The sequence below is a fragment of the Solea senegalensis genome, linkage group LG5 (assembly GCF_019176455.1).
Source record: "Solea senegalensis isolate Sse05_10M linkage group LG5, IFAPA_SoseM_1, whole genome shotgun sequence".
In the NCBI taxonomy this organism is placed as follows: domain Eukaryota; kingdom Metazoa; phylum Chordata; class Actinopteri; order Pleuronectiformes; family Soleidae; genus Solea; species Solea senegalensis.
This window is the reverse complement of record NC_058025.1, coordinates 19,651,803-19,664,057: the sequence shown is the minus strand read 5'-3', so window position 1 is coordinate 19,664,057 and position 12,255 is coordinate 19,651,803. Positions and strand designations below refer to the sequence as shown.

The following is a 12,255-nucleotide window of genomic DNA, read 5'->3' as shown; positions in this document are numbered from 1 at the left end:
TTTATTTTTATGCATTAGTAGTTAAGACACAAATGAAACTACTGAAAAACTAAATGTGTTGTTAGTGTTAAATTTATTTAACTACACTTTTTAAAGAGGTTCTTAAAACTTCTCATTTCTGCTGACTAAAGCCGTTTTCCGGCTTGAACTCCAGAGATGTTCTGGAGTTCAAATTTAAATACAGCCTTTTGTTCATGTGTGACCAATGCAGATTATCTGGGTCAGACATGTTCAGAAAAGTCCAGAGGTATCCTCACATCCTTGCATCCTCACATACTACAACTCCGGACAATTTCAGGAAAATCAGTGCAGCTCTGAAAGAAGCTTAAAGGCTGATGAAATTGCATGTTGCAGCTGAATATCCCTCACCTGACAATTCTCTTCCAAGTGTGTGGGAGAAACTATGTCACCCTCAGTTAGAAGCAAAACTCTAAAGCTGTTCAGTTTGTCCATTGTGGACTATTGTAAAAAACATGGAGGTTCAAAATGACATCCTCTGTATATAAATAAATACTTCCTTTTTTAAAAGGCACATTATAGGTTAATGAAAAACATCAAAAAGAAAAAATAATTTCACCAACATTTTACACACTGGACTGAGGCCACAGGCTTTTCATGCCTTGTCATCAGGAGCCTTTGTCAGAGGTCACTGTAATGCTGCTGTGTTCCTTTCATAGAGTTTGAAGCGGTGAGTTCAGGTGCAGAAGTGGAGCTGATAAAAAAGGCCACCTGCACTACTGTGGACATCAAGAATGACCACCAATACCTGGTGATGGGAGTCAGTGGGTCAGAGGTCACACTCAGCCATGGCTTCAGGTCAGTGTCTCTCTACCACTCTCTCACCTGTAACTGTTCCAGTCGGATGGGACTCTGACCTGCAGCGTCTCTTGTGTACCTCAGGTATCGTCTTCCTTTGGACTCGGAGGCTGTGGTGGAGCTGTGGAAGAAGGACTGTGGTACTTCTGTATGTTCGGACTACTCACTGCTGGAGGACTTTGCTCTGGAGCTGCAGTTATCCAGCTGCCCCAACTCATCATAAATCTTCACCATAGTACTTTAATTGCCCTTTTCAGTGCAACACTCAGATGACACAATAGGAAGTGATGCTGTTCATCCCGATGGTGCAATTTGCAAACATTTTAATAAAGCAATTTCACTGTGGTCATTGATACCTGACTCTTTTTTATGGGGACCATCTCATGTATTTCTCTTGAAATAAATTAATATTAAATATAGTTAAATTAGAAAGTAATGGATGAGCTTTTTTGTTGAATAAATCAGTAAACATTTCACGGAATAATTAGACAAGGAATGAATGGTTATCTTAAAAATGCTGTAGATTCCTTCTCTAATGTTAATGCATTACTATTATTACATTATTATGACTTAGTATCTCATTATTATGACTTAGTATCTCATTCTTATGACTTAGTATCTCAGTCTTCTGACTTAGTATCTCATTCTTATGACTTAGTATCTCATTATTATGACTTAATATGTCATTATTATTAGATAGTATCTCATTATTATCACTTAGTATCTCATTATTATGACTTAGCATCTCATTATTATTAGATAGTATCTCATTATTATGACTTAATATGTCATTATTATCAGATAGTATGTCATTATTATGACTTAGAAGAATTGTTTTATTTTTGAAGAAACTGGCTTCCATAGTTTGTTAGCAGCATTGATCAAAATTAGGACATATGTGTATGTTTGTATTCAAAGAACCAGTAGGAATCTCGGGGAGGAGCTAAACGGTGGGGAGGGAGGAGTCCAGGCACCATTCACCTGCTGCAGCTGGTTGAAAACAGACTGTGAAAACGTTCTAGAAACCTTCGATATTTGTGTTATTTTAGTTTCGCGCCCTCGTCGAACATGTCTGCAGCGTTTCCTCCAAGTCTTTGTGATAATGTTCGACGGCTTTCGCTTCGACGGGTTCCCATGGAAACGGAGGATTAACTCACTAACCCGAGCCTGACTAACGTTAGCAGAGATAAAGTTATGGGCCGTCACCGTGCGGTTTTGATATCCGCGCGGTCGGTGTGAAGGTTAACGGAGCCGAACTGAACCGGTTTAAAGTTACCGATGGATGAAGGTGCTCTGGTTTCTATGGCGACGGTCGCGCTTCCCATGGTAAGTGAAACAGTCCAGTTCATTGTTCAGCACTGGTTTCATGTCTCATTCTCCGTTTACACAACTTACTCTTAGCAACTGCGCTCAAATGGAACTTTAATCTTTTTTCTCTCATAGTTTGTTGGTCTTCGTTTTGTGATTATTTTTCTAGTCTAATTGGAATTAACGACACATAAATCTGAAATCACAACAGGATTGATGCTTTACGTAAACAAATCAGACTAATAACAATAGTAATAGTAATACTTACACTACAGAGAAAGCCAAATGATAATAATAATAATAATAATAACAATAATAATGATGATCATAAAAACGTGATAAATCTAGATATATTAAGAGGAGAAATGTTTTGAAAAGAAGTAACCTGGGTAATTTACACATCTGGCTGTGATATAGTGTGAATATAAAAATTGATACAAGTTCACATTATACTGGTATATTCCCTGTAAAGACTAATATTAAAAAGTAGTCCATAAGTTATGGTCAAATTTCTTGAATATCTATAAATAGATTCTGCTTTTGAATACAGAATGAGATTTGTAGGTGAGCCGATGATTTGGAGATCATCTCTTATTATGTGGTGCTAGTTTGTGTTTGTGTGATTGAAGGTAGTTGCTGTTATGTTGTTTTATGATGCAGATCACACTCAACATGTCTAATGATACAATAATAGTGATACAAAAGTTAAGATTTTCCACTTAAAACATATGAAGAGTTTATAGAATTAGATCTTGATAGATGTTTCTCCTTTCTTCCTCTCCCCTGTACAGCTGTCTGATCCAGATACTGAGATGGAGGAGCAGAGTGAGGCAGGAGGAGGCGCCGACCCCCAAGAAAACAGAGGAGGTAGAGAAGAAAGTCTTTCATGAAATGAGCTTTTTCACCTGTCCTCTGGCCTGTCGTCATGTGTCCAGCTGGCTGGCAACCTGTAACATTTCATCATAAACATTAACATAACTTTCAGATTTCAATTTCATTTCAATTTTATGCCAGGACGGGTTAAGCTATTCCTCAGATCCCATCCTTGACATCTTTAAGTGTATTGTTGTTTGCAATCTTTTACTGATAATTCTGCACAATGCCCACGATCAGGAAGTGCTGCACTGAGCTAGTGGAAGCATGCTAACAAGAAGTCCACTATCTAGTGGTACGAACCATCATTTTCATTTTGTTTGGCTTTTTGTATGCAGTAATAACCATTCATCAAATGATCTAAGAGTGAACTAGACTTCATTCTTGACTGCATTTCCTCTAGTTTCTGTTTCTAGCCTTGGGTAAATCCAGTGTGTGGCAGGAGACACTGACCAATCACAGGGCTGAGAGAGACAGAGCGGCACTCTTATTGGCTGTTTTCCTTAAACAGCTACACATTCATGTCCTTTCAATGTGTTTCTTTTACAATATAATTGAATTGCTTTGTAGGTGTAGGGCTGAACCGTGTTCTGATTGTTTGGTATGTGGTTAGTAAGTATACCAGGGTCCACAATAATGCGACGTGCATGGAAGTATACCAGGGCCTTGACACACAGCTGGAATCAAGTTTTAACCAAATACATTTTCAGAGGTTACCAGGTGGTACAACTTCATCGCTCCGTTTCAGCCACACCTCACCCATTTCTATTCTCTCTCTGTCAATCGCACAATAAGTAATTTGTCACGACATTTGGCCTCCATTTCTGATGCAATGTTGGTAAGTTGTTGTTTTTTTTAATGCCAGTTAGGCTTTGATAACATTACGTCGCATACATTTTTGACTTGAGTTCAAATACTTCAAATTGAGTTACTGATAGGGCTGCAGCAACAATCTGAGGTCTGGGAAAGGTCAGACAATTTTTCTTGACTGAAGAAGTTATTGATTAATCATAAACATCATCGACAGAAAATCAATTATTAAAAAATTGTAAGTTCCAGCCCAAGCAACCAATCTTTGCATTCATTTTGCTTAAATGTCTGCTTGAAAAGCAATGACAGCAATGATTTTAAGTGAATGCACCATTTCAGATGATGCATACAAAGGGTAAATACACTGTGATAACCATTCTCCAGATAACCTTCAATGTTTTGTCTGTGTGACAGTTATTATTCTTGAAAAGTGATTTTCTCTTTTTGCCCTCAAATAAAGATTTATCCACTCATCTGCTCTCCATCTTCTCTCTCAGGTATCAGGTTTATCACAGAGGAGTTGTTGTTGAAGCTGACAGGTTGTCCCTCTCTGTCGTTGGTTCGTTCTCTGAACCTGTCGTCGTCAGCGGGAGACAAACGCATTAAGGTCAGGACAAAACACCAAACAATAAAGGCCAATGAGAAAAACAGTGACGTCACAGCACATTGGAGTAATTGCTCCTCTACTGTTTTTTTCCATGAGTGAATTCAAATGTGTTATTTTGTGTCTGTGTTTTAAATTCACTGTTTGGATTTATGTAATTGACACAAACCTACTATCAGAGGAGGCAGCAGACCTGCTCCATGTGTCTGTGAGCTTATCACAATGAATTTGTTTAAAAGCAAAATATAATCCTAACATTAACATTACTTAAGTGAAATATCGGTCTGTGTGTATGTGTGTGTGTTTTGCAGTTCATAGAAAACCTCCATGGTTGTCAGCATCTGCAGGTTTTAAAACTCAACCACAATGTGATCCAGAGGATGGAAAGACTGAACACTCTGAGTCAGCTAAGAGAGCTTCAACTGGCCCACAACAACATCCAGTGAGACACACACATCATTTGTAGTGAGGACGCTCATAGACATAATGCATCCCCTAGCCAAATTTAGCAAAGAGAGCCCAAACTTCCGAACACTTGACCACCATGAAAGCTGGAGTAAACATTTGGAATGGAAAAAATACTTGTGAGCTACGCTAGATTTTTCTGATTCCAAATTGCTCTAAAGTAAAGTTAAAGTGAAGTGTTCGTTACACTTTATGACACATAGTGTCATAGTGACACATTATTGATACTTTGCTTCCAATGAGTGACCAGTTACAATTTAGTGATTATTCTCAATACCATCTTCATTTCAGATATTCCAGGACCTCACATTGTACCAGCTGATAGGGGATACATGTCCCATCGATGGGTTCTTGAACATTCTTAACAATTAGAGTGCCCTCTGCTGGACAAACTATCTGATGATGCTATTATTATATCATCTACATTATATCAAGCCCATACAATGTAGATACACCAGATGACAAGCAAACTATTAACACTTACTCTTCCAACAGTAACAGGACCAGGTCACTTTCGGTCGTGTATGTATTTGGTCGTGTGGAACAAAAGTGAATGCCAGCTGGACCAATATTATCCTCTATCCAGCCTCTTATTCTATCACTATCCTGAACTCATTATTTGAAGGCTGAAATTTTACGTTTTGTCGCTTTAAAGCAGTGGTTTCAAACTCAGTCACAAAGGGAGCCAAAGTTAAAAACTGTGTCTGAGTCAAATTTAGAACAAATCCAGAAATCAGAGATTTGAAATTGAAGATGTGTCATGTTAAGATATATTAGTGAAAGCAACGCATACTTTCATAAGATAAAAATGTATTGATTTAGTTTTTTATGGAATAGCCTCAGAATAACATGTTTGAAGTTTAAAGCATGCATGTATGTCTGTGTTCATGTGTGTGTAGAAAGATTGAGGGTCTAGAGCACTTGTCCAATCTGCGGCACCTGAACTTGTCGTACAACAGGATCGGCCACATCCCCATGTGGCTGGGGAAGAGACTGCAGTCATTGTGCAGTCTACACCTACAACACAACCTCATCACATCTGTGAGTACAAGCTGTCTTTCAGTGTGTGTGGGTTAGCAGCACAAACCATATACAAAATACACACAGTTGCACTCACTTTTAACACACCAAAAGGTCAAAGGTTAAATTCACTGTGACACCATAATATTCTGCACAAACACCATGGTCTTTATTCAAATTCAGTTATAGCTCAGATACAGAATCAACATTAAATTCCTGCAACACCATTGGTTGAATAGCACGTTTTATATGAAATAATCAAAATGAATCAGGTTACACACAACGTCAATGAAAAGGTATTGATGTGAATGTTGTTTGACAAATCCTGTAAAGTTGCAGGATTTACATTGTTCTCTTCAGAAGAAATATTTGAGTGAAGAATTTCCCAATATAATATCAGAAATGGAGGTAAATTGCTTTATGTGTGCACATAAGCTAGCAAGAGAGTGCATAAGACTTCCCTGAAACTGAGAGAGGAAGTATTGCCATCTGGTGACGTCGTCAACATCTAGTTGCAAGTTGTGGTATTTAATTACTTGCTTTAGTAACACAAATAAACAGAAAAAAATCATAATAATGCCAACAACAATGTGCATTTGAAGTGAACACATCTTCACAGATCATATATATCATTACCAAATTGTAACAATTTTATATCATTAAAAATCAGAAAACAGGGCACACACCTTCAAATCATTAGAATGAGGCTACTGGCAGATGATCAGACATTAAAGATCAGCGACAGAGCTGATACACATCTAACATATCTTTTCTTATTAGCTTGTCTTTGTATGTTTATGCCTACAAGTTATTTCATCTAGCTAAGTCAGACAAGACACAAATAACGATAAGGCAGAACGACGCTTGTGGCTGCATTTAGTTACACTCTCGGGTCATGACTCTAAATAACAAAATAGAGCAGGTTGCTAGTATTATGGTTGTGCTTTATAAATCTTGCAGCACATTTATCATTCCTTTTTGGCTTTGCTTCTGGAAAACACTCTGTGCCACACAAACTTTATCACAGAAATAAAAACAGTAAACATTAGCAAACTAACTGCCAGTAGAAATCCCATCACATCAATTGAGTAATACTGGATCGTGGACATCTTATAAAACTCTGACTTAAGATGTGATGCTCCCTTGTGCCTCATGACAAACTCGATCCAGAATATGGCGTGGTCCAGTGGTTTTATGGGTTGATCCCTTTGCAGGTTGGACAGCTTTTTCATATTCTCCCTGTAGCTTGGTTCATACAGCACCTCTTTGAGAGCCTCCAGGAAGTTATCTTGGTTCACAGTTGCAATGTCCAGGACTTTGGCCACACCTCTTACTTTCATCCTGAAGAAATTGTCAGACTGGTCAAACATGAGGGGCAGACCAATGAGGGGGACACCGTGATAAATGGCCTCCTGTATTCCATTGGTGCCTCCATGTGCCACAAATGCTCTAGTCTTGGGGTGACCGAGGAGGTCATTCTGTGGCAGCCAGTCCACGAGTAAGGTGTTGTTGCCAAGTGTGGACGGTCTTTTCCCTGTGTGCCTCCAGATCACCTTCTGTGGAAGTTGGGCAAAAGCAGCTGCAATGTCCTCAGTGATGTCCTCAGGAAGTTTTGACACCAGGGTTCCCAATGTCATTATAATGACGCCATGTTCACCAGAGCTCTGCACAAAGTCCTGTAGTTCTTTGGACAAGGGCTTGGCAGGTTTACACTGAAATCCTGACATGTAAATGACATTTGGCATTGTGGGACGTGGGAACTCAAGAGTAAAATCATTTCTCATCAGCCATATATCTGCCGCTTGGAACAACTCCATGTAATGTACGTCACTGCCAAAGTAATGATGGACAAAAGAGATATAGCTTGAGTCTGTGACATACCAAACTTGAAAGCGTGTAAATACATGGTAGAAGATGTTCTTCACCCGCTGGAGAAAATTCATCTTGTCAGTCAGCTCTGACCCTGGTAATGGAACATAGGAGCGTGGAGATGGTGCAATTGCTTCATGCCCCTCACCCTGAACAGTCCACCTCACATTAAAGACAAGTGGGAGGCCCAAACGGTGAGCCAGAAGTGTCCCTCCTCCAGTTGCAGGATCTGTCAGAAGCAAATCATAATTGGCATCATGGAGGCTCTGCATCAGTTTGGCATTCTCAAAAATCTCCCCCATCATTATAAGCAACGTCTTATGCATTTGATGGAAAGACTTTATTAGTTCATACTCCAGAGACAAATGAGTCCAAAGTGAAGCGCCTTCCCGCCGCATGTTAACCATGCTTGTTACAAACATCCCAAACTTGTCCTTGTCAAAACCAGCAGAGGAATTTATCACGATGGTCTTGTAGTAAGGGGACTCTTGCTTGATATACCAGGTGTCTCCTGGACAAAGCACTGTGATTTCATGCCCTCTTGAGTGAAGTTCCTCAATGATGACTTTCATGTTCACCCAATGACTTCCATCTACAGGGAACACCAGGACTTTCCCTCCATTTACCAAGGGTGAAGAGCAGAATAGGACCACAAGTGTCACCAAGGCTTTTTGGAACATATCTGAAAAAGACCCTGAAAGAAATGTGAGGTTCTTAGAGCAGTCCTTTGTCATGATGAAGGTTTTATAGTATAGTAGTAGTAGAGTATACATCAACTTTAAACAAGTGCTGTCTGGTTTTAGCTGTTTCACATTTTTAGACTTGTTAGGGCTGACTGTGAGCAGTGATCTCTGAATTCAGTCTCCGAGGATTAGATTAGGATAGATTTAGATTTAAAAAATGTCACAACAGAATAACTGAAGTGAACCCTGCCACTTCAAGATAACCTTATATACAAATGAATGTAGCCATCAGTACCTTCAAATATATTGTTTTGTGACAATTCTTAGCCACTCAAGAGGGTGATGAGTTGATAAGCCTGATATTGATTTTATGTCTTTTGAATCATATCAACAGTAAAGGGCAGACAATTAAAATGGCCATTTATACCTCATGGTGGTCATGTGATCAGAATGGCAGTCACATAGTCACTGCTGACATTACAGTTCACATGATAGATCAAATCCAGAGGGGAAAAAAAATCATAAATAGACAACTTCATAAATGTCTAGACATCAGAACGTCTATATCTACAATATATTTAAAAAAATAAAATAACAATAATAATAATAATATTGCCATGGTGCTTACAATTGCCACACTTGTGGTTTCCTGCTTTTACACTTAACCAGGTTTTTTATTTTATAGCCAAACACTGACAGAGGGTGACCTCCAACCTGTTTCCTGTGCAGCAAAAAAAACCTTCCTCTTTCACTACAACTACTACTGCTGCTGTTACTAGTACTACACTCATTAATGTAACTCCAACCCCCACCACCCCTAAACACACACTCCCAGTCCAATACTTGTACAACTCCCATTGCGTAACGACACAATGTGGAAATAACTTCATAGTGTGGAAAATCCCAGGAGGTTAAAAAAGAGGTCTCAGGTTTTACAGCAGTGTGTTCTTGTGCCTCTCAGTAATGACAGGTATCACCAAGTATCTATTAAGGGGTTTAATGGCAAGATCATTTTGTATGTACTTGGTCATAGGAGCTGTTCTTACATTGTGTTGTAATAACATGGTCTAAAGTTCCCTACAAATAATTACATACTACCCCATGGACAGTAATGACCTTTGTGATATTTTTATGGTAAAAAAAAACCCTTTAAATGTTTCTTAATTTTTACTCATTTAAAACAAACATATGTGGAGAGTATGTGAGTTGTATTAAAGATTACTTAAATAATAATTGTTTGGAGACATGAGAGCAGCAACGCTATACAGTGCGGGTTTTTTGTAGTACAAATTCATGAAAGTTAAAAAGAATGTTTCTGTCTTAAACATGTGCTGTTTCTTACTGTATATGAAGGAACTAGTGTGAACCTGTCTGAAAGTCCACATATCCAAACTTCTAAACGTAATACAGTTTTAGAACTGTGATTGTGAAATAGCACATATTGTTGCATGCTATTGTTTGGCTAGTCTGTAAACAAAACACCATAAATTTGTGGCTTTGAGTCTGTAGCTCACATCTGCATCTGTTCACATCTGTAATCACTCACACAAACGTCACATGACAAACATCAGCTCTAGATTAACACACTGCCAGCCTCTCCCACCACTTTGGTTCATGATTGTTGGATTGAACACTTACCAAGAGGTTCTTCTTAGGTTCTTGCTTGATCTGTGTGTTCTTGTTAGTGTGCGCAGGCTCCTTCACAGCACAGGCTTAGAGGGAAAGTGCACATGGTGTTTTTATACAGCAGTGACAGCTTTGGGTTACATAAGGTGAGTGACGTAGAGGCTCTCATGTTGCACTGTTTAGATGTGGATCTTTGAAGAGACGGGTTTTCTCTCTGTACACACATTTTGTATGTTTATTTTTATGACTTTTATTCCTGCAACTCTAATTTGGTGAGCAGACAAAATAAAACATGAAAACAACTGTCAAGGTGAAGTAATGGCAGTTAGATTTATGCAAAACTTATCATTGCACCTACATTGATAACAGTAACAGAAAGTCGTGGTAAAGGTCATAGTGACTGTGTCACTGCCATACCTAAACGGTTGTCTAAGTGACTGATCTATGCACTCATAAAAAGGTAAATAAGTGACAGATTAAAATTTGTAATAATATGTCATTACATATCATTGTATCTAGAGCTGAAACGATTAATCAAGGTAATCCTTCTGGTTTGTGGACAAATCAAGACATTTGAGAACATCATCATTTCCAATGATCAACCATTTTTAAGGTTTTCTGATATTTTATGGACCAACCGATTAATCAATTAATCGGAAAAATAATCGACAGATTAATCGATCATGAAATTATAATGTTGCAGCTCTAATTGTATCATTAGCTCCGTGTCCACAGTGAGTCATAGTATCCTGAGTCATCGTATGATCAGATCACTCAGGACAGATGATAATACTAAGGTGTGAATGCACCCAAATGGGCCCTGAATGCAACTCATTCAGGGAAGCATGTGAAACATGCACCTTAGGGTTGATAAGGATTAGAGTGGATTAGGGTTAGGGTTCTGTACTTGGGGCAACTTTTTAGTGCTCATACCTTATGCAATTAGATTTGTGTCAATATTTTTAAACAACACTTTTCACATATCAAACAACACTTATATTTTCAAACACCACTTTTTAAGAAGCAAAAAAAATTTATTTAAACATTCAAAAATATGTACATATTTTATTGTTTGAAAATTAACTTGTTCTTTGCACTCCCTGGTTTGTTCTTTGAACTGTGGTTTTTTGTTTGAGCCTTAGAAAGCTGCCTGCTGATTGGCTGATTTTGGAGTGAAAGCTCAATTGACTGGAAATCGTCACAGGATTAGAGGGAGTGCAGAAGTGTATTTTCAAACAATAAAATACAATATTTTTGAATGATTAAATTGATATTTTATTTGCTTCGTGAAAAGTGTTTGAAAATATTGACAAATCTAATTCCATATGTTATCGTATACAGGGGAGTGCTCTGTTATCTCATGAGTCAGGACAACAATATATTGCTGAATCAATATTTTGGCTCACTTTAAGACTTGATGTTTGTTTTCGTGTGTGTGTGTGCAGCTATACGAGGTGTCCAGACTGCGTTCTTTGAAGAGCCTATCAGAGTTATCTGTTATAGGAAACCCTGCCTCCTCACTTACACACTCCCGCCTCTTCCTGCTCTACCACCTCAGAACTCTAGACAGGCTGGATGACCTGCCAGTCTCCCAAGAGGAGAGAGGACACGCCTATCAGCGCTTCAACACTGGTGAGTTCATTTGTGTTATGACAAGTAGCTGATTGGTCAGAGAAACTCAACATTGTTTTTGTGCTTAGAGGAGTTGGAGCGTCTTCAGTGGGAGGTGGACAGCAGCCAGTCCCAGCTGAGCAGGCTGCAGCTGGAGCAGCAGGCCGCCATCACTCAACTCCACCAGCAGGAGGAAACTAACCAAACACTGACAGCTCAGACACAAAAGCAACAACATGCACACACACTGCTGGAGCAAGAACTGCACACAAAGAGTCAACTGGTAGGACACAAACACACACACACAGGGTTGCACACCTATTCTTCTAAGACAGAACACTGACTTCCATTCATTTGAGCAGCCTAAATAAAGCATTATCCATAATCCTAACTATAACCAGTTCATGCCTAACCCTAACCTTAACCTAGTGACAATTCAAATCTTAGGCCTAGACTTAACCAGTTCCTCAGAAATGAGGTTCAGCCTCATTAGGACCAGGTTTTGGTCTCCATGAGGACTACTGGTCAGGGTTTGTGCAGGAAAATGTCTTGATGTGATGACACACACGC

At 38.9% G+C, this 12,255-nt stretch overlaps 3 protein-coding genes across 6 annotated transcripts in view; 2 read left to right on the top strand and 1 right to left on the bottom strand.

Moving 5' to 3' along the window:
- The window catches only part of c5 (complement component 5), a 31,201-nt gene extending 30,040 nt beyond the window's left edge, over positions 1 to 1,161 (top strand). Inside the window, exons 41-42 of the mRNA XM_044027122.1 lie at positions 678 to 816; positions 901 to 1,161. Of these exons, the coding sequence (XP_043883057.1) occupies positions 678 to 816; positions 901 to 1,039 (278 nt within the window). The 3' untranslated portion in view covers positions 1,040 to 1,161. The remainder of the gene's footprint in view (positions 1 to 677; positions 817 to 900) is intronic.
- A 620-nt stretch (positions 1,162 to 1,781) lies between these two features.
- Positions 1,782 to 12,255, top strand: part of cntrl (centriolin) — a 33,200-nt gene continuing 22,726 nt past the window's right edge. For 2 of the 4 annotated variants that reach the window (XM_044027024.1, XM_044027023.1), the window contains exons 1-7: positions 1,782 to 2,142; positions 2,916 to 2,991; positions 4,305 to 4,414; positions 4,723 to 4,853; positions 5,776 to 5,917; positions 11,520 to 11,706; positions 11,775 to 11,968. In XM_044027024.1, coding sequence (XP_043882959.1) covers positions 2,095 to 2,142; positions 2,916 to 2,991; positions 4,305 to 4,414; positions 4,723 to 4,853; positions 5,776 to 5,917; positions 11,520 to 11,706; positions 11,775 to 11,968 — 888 coding nt within the window. In that variant the 5' untranslated portion in view covers positions 1,782 to 2,094. Of the gene's footprint in view, positions 2,143 to 2,915; positions 2,992 to 4,304; positions 4,415 to 4,722; positions 4,854 to 5,775; positions 5,918 to 10,125; positions 10,221 to 11,519; positions 11,707 to 11,774; positions 11,969 to 12,255 lie in introns of those variants that run through there. The other 2 variants (XM_044027025.1, XM_044027026.1) reach the window with 2 other exon arrangements.
- Positions 6,044 to 10,152, bottom strand: LOC122770061 (UDP-glucuronosyltransferase 2A2-like). Its single transcript, XM_044027028.1, has 2 exons — positions 10,087 to 10,152; positions 6,044 to 8,459 (listed from the first exon to the last, which is right to left on the bottom strand). The coding sequence occupies exon 2, from the start codon at positions 8,443 to 8,445 to the stop codon at positions 6,865 to 6,867; it is 1,581 nt and encodes a 526-aa protein (XP_043882963.1). The 5' UTR covers positions 8,446 to 8,459; positions 10,087 to 10,152; the 3' UTR covers positions 6,044 to 6,864.